Source organism: Papaver somniferum, chromosome 7, assembly GCF_003573695.1.
Source record: "Papaver somniferum cultivar HN1 chromosome 7, ASM357369v1, whole genome shotgun sequence".
NCBI classification, from domain to species: domain Eukaryota; kingdom Viridiplantae; phylum Streptophyta; class Magnoliopsida; order Ranunculales; family Papaveraceae; genus Papaver; species Papaver somniferum.
Window position 1 is genome coordinate 41,522,645 of NC_039364.1, and position 21,085 is coordinate 41,543,729.

The 21,085-nt window shown below is 36.0% G+C and overlaps 4 protein-coding genes and 1 pseudogene across 6 annotated transcripts; 2 read left to right on the forward strand and 3 right to left on the reverse strand.

The window, feature by feature from the left end:
- The first annotated feature begins 1,069 nt into the window (after nucleotides 1–1,069).
- Nucleotides 1,070–3,104, forward strand: LOC113297074 (adenylate-forming reductase 06235-like). The gene has a single exon (XM_026545477.1). The coding sequence runs from the start codon at nucleotides 1,192–1,194 to the stop codon at nucleotides 2,911–2,913; it is 1,722 nt and encodes a 573-aa protein (XP_026401262.1). The 5' UTR covers nucleotides 1,070–1,191; the 3' UTR covers nucleotides 2,914–3,104.
- A 2,134-nt stretch (nucleotides 3,105–5,238) lies between these two features.
- Nucleotides 5,239–12,357, reverse strand: LOC113297075 (tRNA dimethylallyltransferase 9-like). Of its 2 annotated transcripts, XM_026545478.1 has the most exons (12): nucleotides 12,010–12,357; nucleotides 11,820–11,873; nucleotides 11,627–11,669; nucleotides 11,331–11,439; nucleotides 9,385–9,583; nucleotides 8,916–9,141; nucleotides 8,076–8,170; nucleotides 7,676–7,770; nucleotides 6,354–6,429; nucleotides 5,967–6,106; nucleotides 5,720–5,883; nucleotides 5,239–5,637 (listed from the first exon to the last, which is right to left on the reverse strand). In XM_026545478.1, exons 1-11 carry the CDS (start codon nucleotides 12,286–12,288, stop codon nucleotides 5,790–5,792), a joined length of 1,410 nt encoding a protein of 469 aa, XP_026401263.1. In that variant the 5' UTR covers nucleotides 12,289–12,357; the 3' UTR covers nucleotides 5,239–5,637; nucleotides 5,720–5,789. The 2 variants fall into 2 exon arrangements, with proteins under 2 accessions (XP_026401263.1, XP_026401264.1); XM_026545479.1 differs by lacking the exon at nucleotides 5,239–5,637 and having other exon boundaries at nucleotides 5,725–5,863.
- Nucleotides 12,358–12,537: 180 nt separating this feature from the next.
- Nucleotides 12,538–16,265, forward strand: LOC113297076 (nuclear speckle splicing regulatory protein 1-like). 2 transcript variants are annotated; one of them, XM_026545480.1, is made up of 6 exons: nucleotides 12,538–12,647; nucleotides 13,076–13,302; nucleotides 13,427–13,549; nucleotides 13,701–13,919; nucleotides 14,163–14,555; nucleotides 15,876–16,265. In XM_026545480.1, the coding sequence occupies exons 2-5, from the start codon at nucleotides 13,144–13,146 to the stop codon at nucleotides 14,553–14,555; spliced, it is 894 nt and encodes a 297-aa protein (XP_026401265.1). In that variant the 5' UTR covers nucleotides 12,538–12,647; nucleotides 13,076–13,143; the 3' UTR covers nucleotides 15,876–16,265. The 2 variants fall into 2 exon arrangements, with proteins under 2 accessions (XP_026401265.1, XP_026401266.1); XM_026545481.1 differs by having other exon boundaries at nucleotides 15,895–16,265.
- Nucleotides 16,266–16,453: 188 nt separating this feature from the next.
- On the reverse strand, nucleotides 16,454–18,276 carry LOC113297078 (annotated as a pseudogene).
- Nucleotides 18,277–18,827: 551 nt separating this feature from the next.
- LOC113297079 (phospholipase A1-IIgamma-like) lies at nucleotides 18,828–20,567 on the reverse strand. Its single transcript, XM_026545482.1, has 2 exons — nucleotides 19,806–20,567; nucleotides 18,828–19,680 (listed from the first exon to the last, which is right to left on the reverse strand). The coding sequence occupies exons 1-2, from the start codon at nucleotides 20,391–20,393 to the stop codon at nucleotides 19,075–19,077; spliced, it is 1,194 nt and encodes a 397-aa protein (XP_026401267.1). The 5' UTR covers nucleotides 20,394–20,567; the 3' UTR covers nucleotides 18,828–19,074.
- Nucleotides 20,568–21,085: the final 518 nt, after the last annotated feature.

Below are 21,085 nucleotides of genomic sequence, written 5' to 3' on the forward strand. Positions count from 1 at the left end.
AAATCTGGAAGTTGAGATGTTCTGTAGTTTTAGATAATGCAACAGTTCAAATACCTAGACTGGTAAGATAAGTTCATAAGGACATAGCTGAGTGGAATGAAAACTATAGAAAATGTAGATCATCTAGAACTTCTGTGAATCAGACAAGGGATGTTATACCTTGGAAAATGCCGGAGTATGGGTTTGATAAAATCAATTTTGATGCTGCATTTTTGAAAGAAAACAATTACATGGGTTTAGGACTAATGTTGTTTTCTGCTGCAGGGAAATTTGGAGGAGCTCAATCAGTTGCGGGGATAGCTCAGGATGAAGAGCAAGCTGAAGCTCTTGTAACACTTGCATCTATAAAGTGGGCAAAAGATTCAGCTGTTGAAAGACTACATCTGGAGGGAGACTGTCAGAATGTAGTGAAAGCAATAAATGGAGAATTAACTTGTGCTAGATGGACCAATAATAATGTGATTCAAGACTGTTGAAGTCTTTTAGCAAGTTTTAGGGATTGGAAATATACTTTCGTACATAGAGAATCGAATGAAGTTGCTAATAGCCTAGCTAAAAAAGCTAGAATTGATAGAGTAGATCAATGTTGGATTTCAGATTTCCTTTTTTGGTTAAAATCTCTTTTAAGAGAAGAACTCAATGTAGTCCTAAATTAAATTTGCTTCAATGAAATTCTTTCTTATTAAAAGAAAAATATTAATTTTCTTTATTCATTAAAACGATAATTTTTTAAAATTAATTAATTAAATAAGTAGGTTAATTAGTGAATTAATCAAGAATAACTAAGTAATTTACCTATCCTATATCCTAGGATGCCCCCTGTACACATACCGTAGCAAGAGGTATGCCTCAAAACAGGCTTCTAGTTAATGGGTTAACAAGAATAAAGAATGAGTAGAATTATCACCACATTAAGCTTTTACCTGGTCGTATAAACTTACAAGTTGGTATAATCTCAAGAATTCTCATGCTTGCATGGTATGTCTTGACTCTTGACTTTCTTCTTCGGTTCTTTTGTTTCACTCTCATCACTTAATTATCTATAAATAGGCTCTCAGAATGAGCATGTCTAATCATTCAATCTCAACTCTCTCTCTCTCTCTCTCTCTCTAGTCTGTGCATGATACTTGTCCCTCAATTTAATACATCTTTCTCTAGATCAATCTCTTTTCTGACAAGTGATCAATAAGAATGGAAGAACACAAAGTAGCAAGGTTTTCAAGTTGTCGTGGAGTTGCCTTCGAAATTAATCCGGAGAAAACAAGTCCATTTTCAATAGCAACTACTCCTGTAGTTGAAGCACCAAAAGAGCCGTCTAATGCAACGTGGGTATGGCTTCCATGGACTCAAAAGACTTCTTTCAAGGTGTTTCCGACATCTTTAACTGGATCATTTCATAGATCTCTAAGTCGACCTAGTAATCATTTCTGTGACTTAGATGTCGACGACGAGGATGATCATGATGATGATACCATTTATGAGGATGAAGAAGAAGTAGATTTAGAGGTCTTCTTTGAAAAAGATCTCGGGAAACAGAATTCCGTTCTTAAGACTTCGTTTGGATCCAAACCATCCACCAAGAGACAAGAATCACTTCTGAGGAAATTACCACCCAAAAAACCTCAATCTAGACTTTCGATCATTTTACTTGATCAAGGGCTTTTTACCGTATACAAACGACTGTTTGTTGTTTGTTTTACGTTAAATATTATCGGAATAGTTCTTGCTGCCATCGGGGGTTTCCCATATGCAAAAGAGAAGGCTGCTCTCTTTTCTATTGCCAATATTCTTGCACTTGTTCTATGTAGAAGTGAAGCTATATTAAGGGTTGTCTTCATGTTAGCAGTGAAGGTCTTAGGAAGGTCATGGATCCCGGTACAAATAAGAACCGCAACAACTTCTTTTCTTCAATGCCTTGGAGGAGTACACAGTGGTTGTGGCGTTTCTGCCATTGCGTGGTTGATCTTCGCTCTAATTCTGACCCTAAATGATAGAAACAACACTTCTTCAGAGATCATTGCTGTTGCTTCTTCCCTTTTATTTCTCATCGGTCTCTCTTCCTTAGCAGCATTTCCTCTTGTTCGCCATCTCCATCATAACGTTTTCGAAAGAACTCATCGTTTTGCTGGTTGGACATCCCTCCTTCTCGTATGGATCTTCATCGTTCTTACCAACTCTTACAATCCTGCTCAAAAAACTTACGACTTCAGTTCATCCAGATTCATCAAAACTCAAGAATTTTGGTTCACGTTAGTCATCACTATTGTTATCATTCTCCCATGGCTAACGGTAAGACGGGTACCCGTAATGATATCTACTCCTTCAAATCACGCATCCATAATCAAGTTCGAAGGAGGAATAAAGGCGGGAATCCTCGGGAGAATTAGTCCATCACCGTTCTCCGAATGGCATGCATTTGGAATCATATCAGATGGAAAGAATGAACATATGATGTTAGCTGGTGCAGTTGGTGATTTCACCAAAACCTTGGTTTCAAATCCTCCAAGTCATGTATGGGTCAGAGGAGTTCATTTTGCTGGTCTTCCGTACCTTGTCAACATGTACGAAAGAGTTGTGTTAGTAGCAACAGGATCAGGAATCTGTGTGTTTTTATCATTCCTCTTGCAACCATCCAGAGCTGATGTTTGCGTAGTTTGGGTTGCTAAAGGAATCGAGCAGAATTTTGGGAAAGAGATACAACAAATGATGAGCGGGTTTCCAAAGGACAAGGTTATTGTTCATGATACGGCAGTTCTTGGTCGGCCGAATGTAGCTAAAATGAGCATCGATGCCGCGAAGAAATGGGACGCTCAGGTTGTGATTGTAACTAGCAATCCTGAAGGCAGTAGGGATGTTGTGGATGCATGCAAAGGTGCTGGAATTCCTGCTTTTGGACCTATTTGGGATTCTTGATTAATACTCCGAAGGTGCAGTAGTATAAAATTAGTTAAATAATTACTTGAAATCTATGATCAGCTCATTCATGGGACCAAAACAAATTGTATCAGGAATCTTTCTTTTTTTTTGATCATACTACAACTTATGTGTATAATAATAATATATGTGATGGAAATTAAATAAGTACACATACGCTAATTATATAAGGAAGAACATCTAGTATATCCAAATGCAAGTAATTTTGCTAGGAAACTGGCATTACTACTGGTTTTTTTTTTCTTCCTGTTAGTTGGACTTTAAGATGCAAGTCTTTAATTTAGGGGATGTCCTATGTCAAACCCGACATATTGAATTAATTACATTGGTCCCAAATTCATAAAGTAGTGTTGAATAGGTACTACACCATGTTGTGAGTTGCGACTCTTCTGCAGATAAGAACTGTCGGCAGCGCACAAGTGGGCAGGATTTCAAGATCGCTAATAGGGTACCAAATCAAGTGGGGGTGTGTCAAAATCAAGATAAGACAAAACATGTTTTCATATAGGACAAAACAAATTTTACTTTGGCTTGGTACATCCTTACTGAACCTGGCACCCCCATTAGCAACCTTGCAGGATTTGATGGTTCATATCCGTAAAAATAGAAGGCTATTATTAGGGTTGCACAAAACCGAACCAGAATCGAAAACTGAAACCGAAACCAAAGATTTTAAACCGAACCGAAACCATATTGCTATGGTTTATTAATGATTGTCAGTTTCAGATAACCGTAAGTATTGGTTCGGTTTAGGTTTTATCTCAATACCGAACCAAAAACCAATTGGTTAACCGATTAATAGTGGCCATGGCATAATGAATCTTTTCACACTGATGAATGTAGTTAATGAATGGTTATGACTCTTAGGAGATTATTCAAGTTAAATCCTTTTGCTATCATTTTAGTTGCTCGTTATTTATGCCTCTGATATGTTACCAGCAAACTTTTCTGCCGCTTGTAGTATTGGGTGTACTGTTTGTGTAAACTATAAAGCAATGGCACATTATTGTTTATAAATCATTCGGTTAACAAAAAACCGTATGGTTTTTAACAAAACCGAGTAGAAACCGAAACCAATGAAACCGAATAGGCTATATGGTTTCATTGGTTTTCATTATTGGAAAACCGAGTACTTTGGTTTCGGTTTAGGTTTTGCCAAAAACCGAACCATGTGCAGCCCTAGCTATTATTGGGGCGTCACATTCCATTAGAGGGGCGTCACCTAATAGGACAAAAACGGGTCACCCATAAGTAATATCAAAAACCCCTTATCTCAAATAATTTTGTAATGACTAAACAATAGTTAATTTTAATTTAATTTAATTAGATAAAAATTAAATTAATGAATTTTGTTGTATACTTGGTGAATTCTGGGACAAAGTTTTTGTGAGAAGAAAAACTGGCCGTAAAATAAACTTCTACGGTTGGAAATAATCCAAATCCAGACGTAAAATCACTTCTATGGTTGGAAATAATCCAAACCTAAACGTAAAATCACTTTTACGGTTGGAAATATTCCAAACATGAACGTAAAATCACTTCTAGGTTGGAATTAAAAGGAACCTGGACGTAAAATGAGCTTCTACGGTTGGAACTAATTCAAACCTGGGCAAATAAAATTCTACGATTGGAATTAATTCAAACCTGGATGTAATATCACTTCTACGGTTGGAAATAATCCAAAACTGGACGTAAAATCACTTCTTTGGTTGGAATTAAAGAAAACTGGACGTAAAATCGGATTCTACGGTTGGAATTAAAAGAAACCTGGACGTAAATTGAGCTTCTACGGTTGGAACTAATCCAAACCTGGACGTAAAATTACATGCAAATAAAATTCTACGATTGGAATTAATCCAAACCTGGACGTAAAATCACTTCTAGTTAAAGGATAATCTAGACATTTTGTATATGTGTTAGGATATCCCATAACCACTTTTTTGGACATTAAGAATCCAAGTGAAGCCCCTCTATTGGAGTGTGACGCCCCAATAACAACCTTCTAAAAATAATACTCCTTTTGTTTCCTGAAAAGAGTTACTTTTTCTTTTGTATCTACATTTTCATTTGTAATATGTTGAACATCCAAAACCATCCTTCCTCGTATTAATGATAATAGTGACTATTGTGGTAACTAAATGGTTTTTTTTTTTTTTTGTTGAAGGTTTTTGTCGAGAGAAGTTTTGGAAATAAATCTAAAAAGTTACAATCTCACATTACAAATTGGAAAAGTAACTTTTTTCCAGAAACGGAGGGAGTAGCTTTGTTTTTACGTTTGGAATTACATTCGTTTTCAGTGAACTGTTTTAAGTCGGAAAGTCACTTTCTTCTATAAAATATTGTCTGCTTCGTACAAAAATTTTCACCTCATCAAATTTGTTACAACCATAATGGTAAAGATCTACTTTGCAGATTTTCTGCTCTAGGACTAGGCAAATGAACCTGAAACCGCTATCAAAATCTTAAGCTGAACACCTCTGTTCAAGACAGTAGTTTTACGTAAGCAAAGTGCACACAAACATACATTTGAGTACAAATATTATTTTACCCTTAAAAACTCTCATCCCAGAAGCACATGCTAGCCGAATCCTAATACCCACAGGCCCTAAATCTTTAGAGTCAACTACGTTCCAAGACCTTGTAAAAATATGCCAGTTTGAAGTTGCAAGCACGGAATTATGATCCATGGTCTCCATTAGTTCCCTGCGTCAACAAGTAGTGGTTGTTCACATTGGAGAAAACATAAATTATAGTAAAAACATAAAAACAACCAAATTGAACTCACTTTTGCCAGAAACTGGAGCTGCTCCGTTTTATGTTCCAAATTTTGATTTCTTGGAGTCGAAATGGAAGCCCTATGAAGATTCACAGACTACTTCACTGTTTTGCCCTTGAGTTCTTCTAATCCAATCCAATACGTCAGAACAATCTTCACGCAAAACAAAATATCTGCACATTTTAGAATCCACGACTTAAACTTAAGACAATGGAACTAGGGTGTAGGTATTCATTTTATTTTTACATATATTAACCTGTTTTTACTGCGGTAACTATTCAACATGGATATTTGCTTTCGGTTCGATAGCTCTTTCTTCATTCTAAGTGATTCAGGTACCACTATGTTTCCAGTTTGGTCATGGTATGCAGCAGAGATAAAGTCGAGTACTTTTTCCTGCAACGAATTAGGATTAGGTTTATCACAAAGAATTTGAGCTTCAGGAGTTATTTTGATAAACTTACTGACTTACTGTAACCAGTTTCTTTTAAATAACTCCACATTTATCACACCAAAAATGCTATCAACCAAAGTAAATACTAAAAAATTAACCCATAACAGATAATGATAAGAGCCCCTTGAATCATGATTCTATCCTTCATCCCTAGTATTCATGCGAAAGATTAAAAAGAAGTTAGCTTACCAAGGGTTTTGAAGCATCAAGCCAGTGATAAATAAGCTCATTACGGTACCACGTCCTTTGCCTTTTCACAAAATTTCTGCAGAAAATCATTCAATAAAACATAAATGGTGTTAGTTAAATGTGTGCTAGCTAATGCAGATAGGACCGAAGCTTTATATGCAGGCATTAATGCAGCATCAATGTCAGAAACTTATAATGCCATAATTAAAGAAGATAGTAATTGAGCGGACCCAGAAGGCCACAACAGAAAAGACCTTGGCCATTTGTCATGAAACCTTCTTTCAAGTATATCCTTACACAAACAAATTTACTAAATGAAGAGAATCAAAAAGAAAAATAATTTGGTATTAGGGGCTGTTTGGTAACCATTATTTTAATGGATTATCAGCTTATAATCCATTATGCAGATTATAATGGATTCTATATGCTTTGGTAACCATTATAATAATTATTTATTTTAATCATAATTGAAAAAATTCATTATTTTCATAAACAGGAAAAAGTTGTTTTGAAAATTTATTATAATCAATTATTTTTTCTAAGGAACTAATTTTAAATTTTTTCTTCTTATTTTCTCTAAACTATCAAGACAGAGACAAAAAAACAACATAGGACTAAAAAAATATCCTAAATCATCTTTCTTTCCTCTCCTTTTTGAGATCATCATTCTAAGATAATCAATTATCTGGAAAAAAAAAAGTGTTTGGAAAAATTTATTTTTAAAATGATTATATCAAAATCATTTATGAATTTATGATTATCTATAATCATGAATAGATAATCATAAATTTTACCAAACAAGGCCTTAATCTCATCCATTAAACATGTACAGTTACTAGTTAGCCTTTTTATTTGTCAGAAAAATCTGTTAAACTGTCCAAATTACCCAAAGCAGACAAACAAGAAAATCTAATATGTTAAAATATATCAGTTTTCTCAAGGAAATCATTATTAAAAATGGCCATGAGGTACCTTCTACTTATCCAAATTTGTTTTCTCACCATCAGTTGACAAGGTAGAACCCATTTTTTACTTTAATCGGTAGTTTACGTGATTTGTTTTAGGTTGGGTTGGGTCTTAAAGTAGGAGGTCTAGGAGCCACATAAACATGCTATCTGCAAACATCATTTGACAGAATACAGTACATACCTTTTAGACACATATCTGTGGCTACTTAGTCTACAATAGCTCTAGCAACATTCGCAGAAATTAAATAGTCTAAGATTCTAAAATTAATTCCAATGCTATCAATGAAACTTCCTTAGATAATTAGAAGACGTTAAAATGAATTGAATGCAGTAATCTCGGTGGAGATGAATAACCTAGATGCTTTCTGAAATTCTGTCAGGAAATAGTAGAAATCTTGGGGGGAGCTCCTACCGCCTTGTTCCCGGCATCTCAGTAAATACTCCATCGCCTGAGATAAGATAGAATTACAACTATCCTTAGATCGATAATATCTAGATACAGAATGTTTGCAATATGTTCAACAAAATATTCCTGAAAACTTTTTACATGAAGTTGCTTTATATTAGTAGTTCATAACACGTAATAAAGAATTACAATCGCGTACTCAACTGCATAAGCTGTACCTAATACAGAATTATCATCATCCACAATCCTCTCATATCACTAGATACACATTTATATGGCAATAACTCAAATCATTTTAATGCATGATATGTGAAAATTTGATATGACAAACAGAATGTCAAGAGTTACTTGTCTATAACCGATTGCTCGAGATGCAGAATACGAGTTTGGAAGAAGACCCATATCAAGAAGTCTTGAAGCCTCTGCCAAAATTCCATCGCTTCCTACATTCAGAAACAAGTGGCACAAAACCTAAGATAGGTGAGCTTGATTACACTAAGACTGAAGACAAATAAAACCAAACCAGTAAGTCTTGACTGTTAAAAATTCAGATAACAATATTTACTTTCATTGCTTAGAAACTGGTATCATCGAAATACACAACTTCAACTTTAAACAATTAAGTACTTGATATATGTTAAAATAAAAACTACATACCTGCATGGACAATTTTATGCAGTGAATCATCAACTAAGAATTCTATCCCACCCACACAAAGGATTTCATACAATATTGCGTTAAAATACTGTAGTCACAGATATGAACTCACTGAAAATAAATTTAACATTCCTGTTAAATCGTCTACTAGGATAGAATGTGACAAGGAAAAGTATCCAGCTTTAATTGCATCAGATATGAACTGAAAATTGGCACCTATTAATGCAAGCAATATACCAAGTTAATGTACCTCTTATTATAAGGAAATTCCTGAGGTACAAGAGTAGCAAGCAACATGTCATATTTCTTAGCATAAGATAGATGATGAGCTCAGTTGTTTACAGTGGAGAAGTTGCAAAAAAAGTCATGGATATTTGTTAAGGATAGGTACTCACCTTTCACATATTTTCTATATATACTAGGTAACAATTGTAGCTCATTCACTTCTCTAAGATTGGGAAAGTAAAACTAAGGCCAAGCATCTGAAATTGCAATACAATGTAGAGTATTAAGTATAGCAGCAAAGATTACCTGAAAGCATATCTTCGCACCGGCAATCGATCATTCTATAAAGATCCAGCCTTTGGCTTGAAAGGAAAAAGCACATGAAGTCATAGTCCAAATCCTGTGAAAGTGTTTCTCCAAGCACATCACCGGAAACAGTGTCATCGAGGGAGTCATCTGATAATTTTGATTGATACTGTTGCTTATAAGATTCATAGGGTACTCGGAAAGCAGATGGAGGTGACCCACTTGCCTGACATGTGAAAATAAATCTGTAACTTGGTCGCTTCTGGCAGCTGACACAGAATGGTGAAAATGCCCAAATAATATCAAAGCGCAACTAACTGGCACAAAGTGCCTAGATGTTTCATTCACACCACACATCGTCTACATTGAACGCCATTCTTTTGTCAACAAATAATATTGACTGATCCAGAGCCTTGCATAATTAGCAAACATAAATTCACAACTCTAGCATGAGAACAATGAAACTAACCCTAATTATCTCAAGGCTACGTCTTAAGCGATACCAGTCGTTGAGTGCAAATTCTTCAGCCTTCGAGTCGCCAGCTTTTACCACCAACTGTACAGCTGCTTCCCAATCCTCATTCTTCTGGAATTCACTAAGCTCCAATTGCACTTGCGAAGCAATCTCTGGAGATGCCTTTGGAACATCTGGCTTCCCATATATGTACCTTTTCAGTAATATTCATCATTATAAAGCCACAATTAGATCCTATCCAACTTTCTGTTTCTGAAACTAAATCATGGTATTTTCTGAAATTTTCCACTGAGAAAAAAGGAAAAAATAAGAAATAAGAAAAGGAGCAACAGCAACCAGCACTATGTATTTGATTCAAGAAAACCAAAGACCAGGCAAAGGCTGTTGTTGGTTTGTTACTTCCTATTAAACTTTCATCTTAGAAGGTATCAGTTCATATTGCTATTAGTATCAGATAGGTTTGAACACTAGAGGAAAGCTATCACTAATTTCAAGCTATCACTAATTTCGACATACTCAAATTAGAATATTTACGCATTTGGAACTAAAATGATAAGAAGTCTACCTATTCTTAGTTATAAAAATTTTAGCAAAGACTGGAGGTCACAAGTCTGAATCAGTTCACTTCAGCCTCAGGTAAGGCCCGAAGAATGTTTTAGAATCGAAATTAACACCAATGGGTTTCAGATGATCAAGTCAGAATACATAAGCACTTTAGGTCTTCAAAGATCCACACCTAAATGTCACACAGATGCAAGTTTACTGGTTTCTAGAAAAACAACCAACACTGAAACCCTATCACGCAGAAAAAGAAAACATAAATACTGCACATACTCACAGATTAAAGAAAGATGTACCAAAATTGTTTTGTTTGTTACAAAAGAACAAAAAAATTAGAAAGCTAAGCTTTCTCAGTTCTCCATTCAAAATACATTTTACGAAATTATTGCCACGAGATAAATTACTGAAATTAGCAAAGGCTTCAAGAGAATGTTACTCAGATGGGACCATTACAATATCAGATACTTACATGATATTCCTTTACTTAATACAAGCATGGTACATGGCAGCAGATGTGGAAAAAATATAAAAACTTAAATTGGCGTGGCCTGTGTTGAGGGAGCAACAAGTGGAAAAGGCTTAGCAGGGGCCCCATCTAGTGTATCCTAGTAGAAGTATTCAGTTTGGAGTGGGTACTATAAGGATCAGAGAACTCATCTTTATAGCCTTTAGGAGGACATGCACTCCAGTTCAGAAATGCATGATCCACAATTTAAAGTCCTTTTTTACAGGTGTATGTCCATCGACAGTCTCAAAGCTCTATCAGATAACAATTTGGCGATGATTTGATCAGAGGAGGATGTCATTAGTTTTTCCTTTCATATTTTATCTCTTATAGAATGTGGTTCTTTAGATTTTGAAAATACTCTACCTAGAACAACATGAAAGCAAAACTCAACCAACGCACTGCTTAGTTTTTCCTTTCATATCTTATCTCTTACAGAATATGGTTCTTTAGATTTTGAAAATATTCTACCTAGAACAACATGAAAGCAAAGCTCAACCAACGCACTGCAGAAGTAGCATTCCATCCTGAACTATGTCAATTGTAGGGGTTGGGAATCCTTTTTCCTAAAGAATTTTCAAGATGACACAGCAAAGTTATTAGAGAGCCAACTTACGGGGCTACATAACCTCAAATAAACTGTAAAAGGTTCAAATTCTCGCATACATAAAACAAATATTTTTGCATAGAACAAGATAATGTGATAAAAACAAGTATGACTTCGACCAAATCACACAGACAAGAGAAACTGATAACTCAAATGTTCCATTTGCTACAGGATAAACTAAAAAGTTACTATATGTGGAGTTTGTAGCATGGAAACAAATTAGTAAAACTTGAATCAAGATGAAGTACCCGTACAATCAATGCATACCATCTTAAGTACAACCCAGTCCCACCAGCAACTATGGGTACACGGCCATTATCGATAATCTCCTCGGTAACTTGTCTTGTATCCTCGAAGAATTGCCCGACAGAATACTCTAGAAAAAGCACATGCTATTCAATTCCAGGTTTTTTAATAAGAACTAGTTCCAACATAATCTCAACATCATAGCTAGAATAAGAAAATTGTTTTATAACGACAAAGATGTCAAACATAAACAACTACACGCAAATGAGGGGATTATGTCAACAATAATACAACTGGATCAAATTGATAAGCAGTACCTTCAAATGGGGGCCTTAGGTCAAGCAAATGGTGTGGCACATCCTGAGAGGAAACAAAATAAACATCAGAGCATATACATTGTCTGCACAATGAACATTATACTAATAAATGAAATGATTACCTTACTTAGTATCAAAGAAAGGGTATATTCACTTATTATTGAAAATCTTTGTGGAAAAAAGAAATGATTACCTTTCTATCACTAAGAGAAGGCTTAGCAGAACCAATATCAAGTCCTTGATACACCTACAATACACATGAAACCTAAAATTTTATTACGAAAATCAAAATTTACTAAAATTTACCAAACATAAGCAAAAGCAAAGGCTATAAAACACAAGACTGTAAAATTGGAGAGAGTGATGGAGAGATGAGAACAAACTTGAACAGAATCAGCACTGATAATTTCACCATTGATTCTTTTAGCAAGTTCTAAAGCAAGTTTACTTTTTCCTGCACCAGTAGGACCAGATATTACAATTACTTTCTGCTTCTTGTTCGTGGTCTTTGAGTCGGAAGTGTTGGAACAGCAAGTAGTGAGTAACTTATTGTGTTTGTAGCTTACAGAAAATCTAAAATCTCTGAGTGGAAGAGAAGAAAATCTCTCAGTTGTAGATATAAATCTCAACCCCCAAGTTCTCAACCCTAATCCGCTACTCATTTGTGGAAAATTACAGAAGACGAACCAGAAGAATTTATCACTTAAAAGATGAAGGAATTGAGGGCTTATGGTTTCTGAAATCTTCTTAAATCTTAACCGAGTTGAAACCTTGATTCGTTATAATGGCTCACTCAACCAGACAGAGTCGGAACATTCACCGCCTTACGGCCCTGTGGGCCTGTGGCCCTGTTCGTTATTATTAGTACACTATTTAAACCAAAAAAAATTCCTTTCTTTTCTTTTTAACAAAACAAAAGAGGTTTTTTCGCGTTCAAGAGACTCAGAGGAGTGGAGATTGTTCTTCGGGAGCTAAGCTTTCACAATTCTTGAAGAAATACGCGATAAGATTAATTATTCAGGTATTTTTGATTTCTCGCATGGTTGAACCCTAAATTTTTGTTGATATAAAAGCCTGTCGATTGTTTGTGTTAATGGTTAGGTGATTTCTCGATAGGTTATGATATTTTTTCTAAAGATTTTTACGAAAACTATTCGAATTTAGTGGAGTAGAAAGATTATTTTGATAGAACTAGATATTTTTCTGGTAGTGTTAATTCCAAAACTAACCTAGGGTTTCATTAGAACACAGAAATAAGAGAATAGGTGTAATTCTAAGCTAGACGAATACACACAGACATACGACCAGGTTTGGTTGCCAAGTTATTAGACTTTGTGCTGTTTTTGTGTTTGATCTTGAAGTAACTTATTCAAAACTGAAACTTTTGAACAAAGATTGAAGGAGAGAATTTGTATAGAGTATTGATTTTTTGTGATTTAAAAATACCAGGTGTTAGAGATCCAGCAAAACAAGAGCTTAATTTCTTGAGTAAGAGGTGTTTGGAAGGAGAATCTGGAATGAAGAAGTACGGTCTGCAGCTTAGGGTTCCACCATCCCAACAGAAAAAGCAAGCATCAAAACCTCCCTTACATCCTCTTATATTTTCGGACGACATTGATGAAGACATCGGTGGAGACATTGCTCGCCAAGCTGTCAATAAGAAGGTTCTCAGAGATGTAAGAACTTGGACAAATCCCTGGTCTCTTTTAGGTTCTTCAATTTTGGTTTTAAATTTATTTCTTTTTTTAATTGTTTGTATACATTTAATGAATGTGTTTGCTGCATTGATAATTTCTGTAGGTTGAAGAGCAACACAAAAAAGCCTTGGAAGAGGATCCATCGGTTTTTGACTATGATGGGGTCTATGAAGAAATGAAAGAGAGAACAGCACGCCCTATCATACAGGATCGTCAAGAGAAACAGGTATTTGCTTGTCACTTGATTTCCAATCTATTGGACACCGTTTACTCCTTTATATTGAATTCCAGTAAAAAATAAATGGGTTTTTCAATCTGCATCTTTCATATAAGTAGTTGTAAGCTATATCTCTGAAAACTTGGTTCATCTGTTACAGTCAAAATACATCCACACTTTACTGGCGAAGGCTAAAGAAAGAGAACGAGAGCATGACGTAGCATATGAGAGGAAACTTGCTAAAGAGAGAAGCAAAGATGACCATCTCTTTGGAGACAAAGAAAAGTTCGTCACAGGTGCGTACAAGAGAAAACTTGCAGAGCAGGAAAAATGGTTGGAAGAAGAACGAATACGCCAGCTTCGCGAGGAAAAAGATGATGTAAGTAACTTTTTGTACAAGGAACCATACTTCACTCATGTCCCGTCATATTTTATTTGAGTTTTTTTTTTGCTCTCTTTTTTTTAATCATACTACTTCCATAATTATTTGGCTGTACGACATAAAAGGTTGCTTTATATCATCTATGATAAGCTTTGTCCTCTTCCTTATGTGTCTTCTCTATGCTTTGTGTTTATGTGGGTTTTGAAATTTTAACTTACAATGTTTTATCTTTCTATAAAGGTTACCAAGAAAAGTGACATTAGTGATTTCTACTTCAACCTTGGGAAAAATGTCGCTTTTGGTGCTGGAGGGGTTGAATCTAGTGTGGCAGCTAAAAAGGAAGTGAATGTTATTGCCGATACCTCTGAAAGAGATGTTAGTCCCGTGATGGAACCACCTTCAAGCTCTAGACGGGAGAAAAATGGTGATCAAGCTGGCTTTTCTGCTCCTTCTGAGACAAATGTTGACACTTCAGACGGGAAATTTGTAACCACTGACAGCCTTCAAGTAAGCAATGCAGTGCCTAAACCAGTTGCCGATCAATCAGACCAGGATCTTCATAAAAAACCTGAAGCCGCATTATCTGCAGCGAAAGAACGTTTTATGGCGCGCAAAAGAGCAAAACAACAATAGGCATGATCCCTTACATCCTTTAATTTTTGTTAATTTCCTACTTTCGGAAGTTTTTGGAAGACCTTATATTATAAACCTTTATAGTAGCTCGTAAATGTGGATCACTGTCGCACCTTGATCATGATTTTTCTTTGGTTCACAAATTATTCTTTGAAGTTGTTTGACAATTTTAGTCTGGGTTTCTGCTGCATATTAGATGCAACTTGGAACTTTCTTTCCCTGTTTGACTTATATAACTATTTAATAATTTGGGAGAATTTGGAGAAATTCTCTCACTATCCATTTTGGAGTAATACCCTTCAATAGCGATTTCAAGTTATATCTTATGTACAAATAGGTTATGTCACTTACTGCGATTTTTAACTGTGAATTTTTCACCCCTGTTGTCTTTGTTCCACCTTTAGAACTTATTTGGCTGCTGTGTCATTTTTTTTTCTTAGTCCAGTGCACTATAATCTCTCGTCTTAAGTGCAATATAGAAACAGATACACCTTCTCTTATGATTTGGCTCTACCTGAGTGTGTCGCTCTTCGTAGAAAAGAGTACAATCACCATACTGAAAGTCAATATTTCAATCTGCCCGAGGATGAAGTTAATAAAAATTATAGAATAATAGGCAAACCAAATAAATGAAAGCTTGCTAAGCTCTGATGGCTATTTACTGCCTACTTTAACAGACAGTGACTTCAAAGTGCATTGAAACTTGAAGAATTTCCATTTATCTACTTGTTGAATGGTTAATTGTCTTTCTGAAAATTAAAGGACTTATCATTCTTTACTTTGTGTTCTCATCTTTCTAAATAGTTTTCATAATGTTGTATCTTTACCTAGTCTTATCATTATTTGCTTTTATGTTCTACACTTAATTTCTGCTAGCCCTAGTAGTTCCATGTGTACAGTTAGTGGTCATTGTTGCACTTCAAGAAAGGAATGCATTCAATGATCTAATCAGCTAACTTTTGGCTCATTCACTGAGTTACATTTTTATCTTATCTGCTTTGCTTCATGAAACACCTACATTAGTTTGTCAAAGGCTGACTTCATAGTTGAAGTTGTGTTTAAAGTTTGTTTACTTTTGTGGATTTTATCGTGCTTATGTTATGAATTGGCTGCGACAGTATATGTATAATTTTCTGAATTTCATCATCGAGATGTTTACAAGTTAGATAATTGTGATTTACTACAACAAAAGTAGTAATTTGTGTGGCTTGCACCGTGAATAAAAGTTGTTAGTTAATGGCCAGCGCCGTTGCAGTAATATTAATAACTAGAAAAGTAATTGTTGGCCCCATTCCATATATTTGCATTTATATGATGCAGAGTTTGGTTGATGAAGCAGATGAGTACCTCAAGTTGGTCGATTAGGTCAGCTGTACAACAGGACAATATTTTTTCAACAGGTTAGAGGAGCCGGTCATATATGAGTAACTTCAGTATCAAAGGAGAGAAACATTTCAGAGATCAGATTGGTTGTTATGGGTGAGCAACTTTGTTTGGTTACCTTTTACAGAATACAATTTGTTATAGAAAAGAACATGTTAAGTGGCGAAATGAGTGAGATGCAACTTTGCCGTGTTTTAAGTATAGAAAAGCATGGCAAGTGGTTTTTAGTGTTGTTAACTATAAGCTGTATGGTGTTGCTTTTATCTCATTCATGAAGAGATGACTCGATCTTTGCTTAAGGAGGAAAAGTCGAAGCTCATTCCTATATCCAGCTGGACCAGGTTCCTTTTTACCTTCCTTTTTAAATGATTCTTTTGTTGTTTTGTTGATAATGGTGTCTTGGTGATGATGGTGCAGTCATGGTTGTTATAGGTGGCAGTGTTATTCTTATTCAACTTTCAAATCACAAGAATACTTCAGATGACTTAGTCTTATTAGTCTCTTTATTAAACAACTAGATAGGGTCCTGGTAATCCCTAGCCTTCTTGGAAGTTTAAACATCGTCTACCTCATTATCCAGAAGCCTCCATGAACCATCAGAATCTTGTACCATGCCCTTGTTCTGTTCACACCACCACGATTCTGGAATATGGTATATGTCTTTCAAGTTGTTTGTTTTTTTATTTATGAGCGCGAGATCACGGCATACTTGCAATTTAAACTCTCCATTACCCTGTGATCCTGCAACTCCATGAAGGTAAGCCTCCAAGTTAGGCCAACTAGAAAAATCGCCTGGCCCCTTCAAGTATGGAGATTGGAGACATATGTGTATCAATAACTAACTCCACACCCGGGTCAGAGTAACCTACTAATGGCCAGTGTGGTACAAAGTCGAGTGCATTACGGATGCGCAACAGTCTGAGATCTTCCATTCCTGAAATGACATGTTTGAAGTTTTCATCTCCTACTCTTGGACTGGCAAAAACAATTGCAGTGACTGGAAATGATTTATTTGGCTCCTTGGATTTGTTGTATTCATTTGCAACAATGTCAGCTGCATTTAGGGTTCCAAGTGCACCTCCCAAACTATGTCCGGTTACAGTTATACTGATTTCTTCATTCTTGAATGCTTCAACTAACCTTCTTACTTCAGCAAGAACCTGCATTGGTTTATATATATCATTTGCAGTTAGTACATGTTGTTATCAATGATGGCACCATTTTGAAAGACTATAAATAGATCATCAAATAAACCAAGGTTGTAGTTTGTTTTCTTTTGATTCCATCTTATTCGTATGGTTAGACAAATGTTCACCTTTGTCTGACAGTATTTCTCAGCATGCTCGACTCTGGGATCAGATATTATGTAATCAGGTTTGAGACGGATCTTACAGATAAAAACTGTGAGATCCACTACTAATCCTAACATATCCAGGCACGGTTAAAGCCAACGTATCACAATTTGCATTTAAAACTTAGAAAATTAAATGATTTTGAACACTTTTCAATCGTAAAGCAAATGGAAACACTTTCCTGTGTATTGGAAAAAAGAAGAGAAAAAATGCTTTTGGTTAAGTTCCTGGCCTGGGTTATGCAATAAGCCATGCGAAATGGCTCAATCTCTCTTTTTTTTTCTTAGTTGATTTGAAAATGGAATGATATAGTCAAAATACATTCAGTATCGTTTTGGTGACTATTATATACCTGATCTCTAGCACTGGATTTGTTGAATCGTGATGAGGGGTTTTTCGACAGATAGATCGAGAGCGAACCATGGTAAACTTTTGGTTCATCAGTTCCTCCGAATATTTCCGAAGCCGATACTGGAATAATATCCAAATCATTAAGCCAGTCCAGGGTTCGAACTGTACCTCTCCAGGCAATAACAATCTCTCTTCTTCCTAACTCAACCTTCCCTTCATCGGTAGCCACTGCCACAAACCCCATCCAATTCGATGCTCCAGCCCAGGCTGCTGAAGTGGCGTAAATGAATCTGGTTACTTCATACATCTTATTATGTTTTGGTAGAAATACTTTTGAGAATAGATTTCTCTTATGATACAAGCTTCTTCCCTGGAATTTCGATAACTTTTCGTTGTTGAAGGTGTCGTAAGTTGCTTGAGCCATCTCACCATAATGAAGTATGTTAACCCGAAGATCAATGTCTAGTGGGTCGATAAGGTTCTTCCAATAAGATTGGCCATTGAGTTCTCTCCACCTTCTTGCTATGCTTCCCATCTTCTCTGTGCGTCTCCGATGAACTCTTCCCTTGTTGCATACTTGTTGAAAGTATATATACACATGTATATAATGGGATATGGGATGGATGTTTATACGTTTAATCCAGCATTAGTAGAAGGTAAGTTCGGGTTAGTTGAGTTGGGATGTCAACTGGTTAAGGTTAGGAACTTGTTACAACCGGTGATTAGTTAGGAAATATACGCACCAAAACCATTTATAGCTTCTTCTTCTTATATTTCCTTTCTTTTCCTGCTGCCATTTTGGTAAGGGGTTGGTGTTTGCATGCATAACCAACTTATTTGTGGATGGATGTGATACGTAAGTCCTTGTACTGCGTATGTATAAGTGTGCGAAAATCATGCAGTTTATATGATTGTATATATAAGCATAGTTTGCCGATGAATCTCTTGAAAACAAGCATTTGTTACGTCCACTCTAAAGTTTCAGAAAATGTCACAATTTGTGTATGAAAAAGGCAGGCTCGGCTGTTGAGTGTATATTGAGATAATCAATGAATTTTATTTTATTTTTGGATTAGAGTATTATAGTACAGTATTCGCAACAAATTTCAGAGGATGTAGCCTAACACTAACAGGGAACTTAATTTCAACTAATGAAGCCAACGTGGAAACAAGCCTACACAGCTTATGAACTAAATTTGTCTTTTTTATAGCGTACAAGAAATCAGAATGGGCTCAACATATCTGAAGCTCTGAACCTAAGACATTCTAAACCAATGATTTATGAGAGGCATGTACAAGTACAACTCAGGAAACATGTATTACACAAAAACACCAGAAATTACAAGAAAAACTAACAAATATACTCACAAGCAGCATTTCACAAGGATGTTATGGTGTAGTTTGGAATTCTATCATAACCATTAAATTGGATTTCAGTCATCATCCATCTCATGATCCATCAGTTTCCAGGACCCATCACTTTCTTGTACCATGCCCTTATTTTTGTCACACCACCATGAACCAGGAACAAGATATTCATCCTTCAATTCTTCCATTGATTTATTTATAAGCGCAATATCGCGTTTTATCTCCAATTTAAACCCTCCTTTGGTCCCTTGTGTTCCTGCTACCCCATGCATATATGCCTCTAAGCTATGCCAACTTGTTATATTTCCAGGACTTTTCAAATATGGAGATTTTCGTGTATCAATTGCTAACTCTGCACCAGCATCTGAATATCCTAGTACTGGATAACTAGGCACGACATCTAATGCATTACGGATACGTAGCAATCGAATTTCTTGCATTCCTGAGATTGCACGTTTGAAAGCTGAATCTCCTACACGAGGACAGGCAAATGCGATTACTGTTACAGGACAGGGCTTGTCAGGTTGGTCTTTTGGTTTGTTGTATCCGTTTGCTATGATATCGGCAGCGTTTAATGTTCCCATAGCACCACCCAAGCTATGACCAGTGATAGTTATGCTGATCTCCTCATCCTTGAATTCTTCCACTAGTCTTCTCACCTCAGCCAGAACCTGCATTTACAAAATAGGTGTGCTCAGCATGTAATTCTTCAATTTTGTGCTCATCTATATTTCTTATGCATGAAATATAAACAAAATGGTAATGAAGATCATTCTATATTTAGTTATTTATTTACCTGATCTCTACAGCTCGACTTATTGAATGGTGATCGCGGATCATCGGATGTATATATGGAAAACCAGCCTTGGTGAACCTTGGGGTTATCATCTTCAGTGTCTCCTAAAAGCTTACTGGCCGAAACCATGGTAAAATCAAGATCAGTTACCCATTCTAGAGCTTGAACTGTACCTCTCCATGCGATCACAGTATCCCTTCTTCCCAGGTGAAGTTTCCCTTCATCGGTAGCAACTGCTACATACCCCATCCAATTCGATTCTCTGCTCCATGATTCTCTGGATAATGACTTTACGATGAACGCGTCCGGCACCTTAACATGAGACGTCGCGTACAGAAATTTTGTTACTCTGTACATGTATGGATTGTTTTTTACTAACCCCACTTTTGAGAAGAAATCTTTCTTACTGTACCGGCTACTTCCTGCGTACTTGGATGCTTTTTCAGTGATGAAAGCGTCGTAAGCTGCCTCCTTCATTTCACCGTAACGAACTATGGTTTGCCGGAGATCAATATCCAGCGGGTCTAGGAGATCTTTCCAGTAGTCTTGGCCACTTAATAACTTCCATCTCTTGGCTATGCCCATCATTTGCGTAACTGTGTATTTGAAGATACACTTGTTTTGTTGTTGAATTTATATAGGTAATAGGTGGTATGGTCGGATAACTTGACTTGCATGTCTTGATAACCTTATTAGCTTTCTTGAAAAAGATGGTGCAACTGTTTGCTGGCGTTGTGTTTATTATTGTCTCTTCAACTACCTTAACCTCGTTTGAATTATTAGGCCAATGATGAAAATGAATCCCTGTATTTATTATTTTTATTTTCATTGTTGATATATATCCAATCCAGTTTTCCAAGGATTTAGTTGCCACTTTGGCAAAAGATTTCGTGGAGGATTAAAGAAGAAATTGTACCTTCTACGGGTCACTAACTAAATGTGTGCGGGCATAAAGATTTTATATGCAGTCTGTCCATATATGTGTACAGTTTCAAATGCTATAAATATATCAATCTACGACATCTCCCTTTGAAGTGCACGCAAGTTTTCGGATCCGGTAGGAGCTGACGAGCTGTATTATTATAACGTTGGCATAAGAAACCTATTCAAGATCAAAATACCAATTTTGGAGGGGAATGCTTTACACAATAGGCGATAGTGATGGCGACTGAATGGTACAGTACTTTTGTAGCTAGCCACTTTCTCTCTTTTTGCACGGGACAGTTGTTCCTCGCTCGTGAGTATCGATTTCATCTCCATTATTTACTGGTGGTAATTGT

What these genes read in the sequence shown, in the direction of transcription:
- LOC113297074 (XM_026545477.1), top strand. Translation starts at nt 1,192, where the DNA reads ATGGAAGAACACAAAGTAGCAAGGTTTTCAAGTTGTCGTGGAGTTGCC.
- LOC113297075 (XM_026545478.1), bottom strand. Translation starts at nt 12,288, where the DNA reads ATGAGTAGCGGATTAGGGTTGAGAACTTGGGGGTTGAGATTTATATCT. An exon ending in CCTAAGGCCCCCATTTGAAG is followed by an intron (nt 11,440 to 11,626) that starts GTACTGCTTATC and finishes TGCTTTTTCTAG; the next exon opens with AGTATTCTGTCGGGCAATTC. An exon ending in TTGATGCTTCAAAACCCTTG is followed by an intron (nt 6,107 to 6,353) that starts GTAAGCTAACTT and finishes AATTCGTTGCAG; the next exon opens with GAAAAAGTACTCGACTTTAT.
- LOC113297076 (XM_026545480.1), top strand. Translation starts at nt 13,144, where the DNA reads ATGAAGAAGTACGGTCTGCAGCTTAGGGTTCCACCATCCCAACAGAAA. An exon ending in ATAAGAAGGTTCTCAGAGAT is followed by an intron (nt 13,303 to 13,426) that starts GTAAGAACTTGG and finishes TAATTTCTGTAG; the next exon opens with GTTGAAGAGCAACACAAAAA. An exon ending in TTCGCGAGGAAAAAGATGAT is followed by an intron (nt 13,920 to 14,162) that starts GTAAGTAACTTT and finishes CTTTCTATAAAG; the next exon opens with GTTACCAAGAAAAGTGACAT.
- LOC113297079 (XM_026545482.1), bottom strand. Translation starts at nt 20,393, where the DNA reads ATGATGGGCATAGCCAAGAGATGGAAGTTATTAAGTGGCCAAGACTAC. An exon ending in AGTCGAGCTGTAGAGATCAG is followed by an intron (nt 19,681 to 19,805) that starts GTAAATAAATAA and finishes TTGTAAATGCAG; the next exon opens with GTTCTGGCTGAGGTGAGAAG.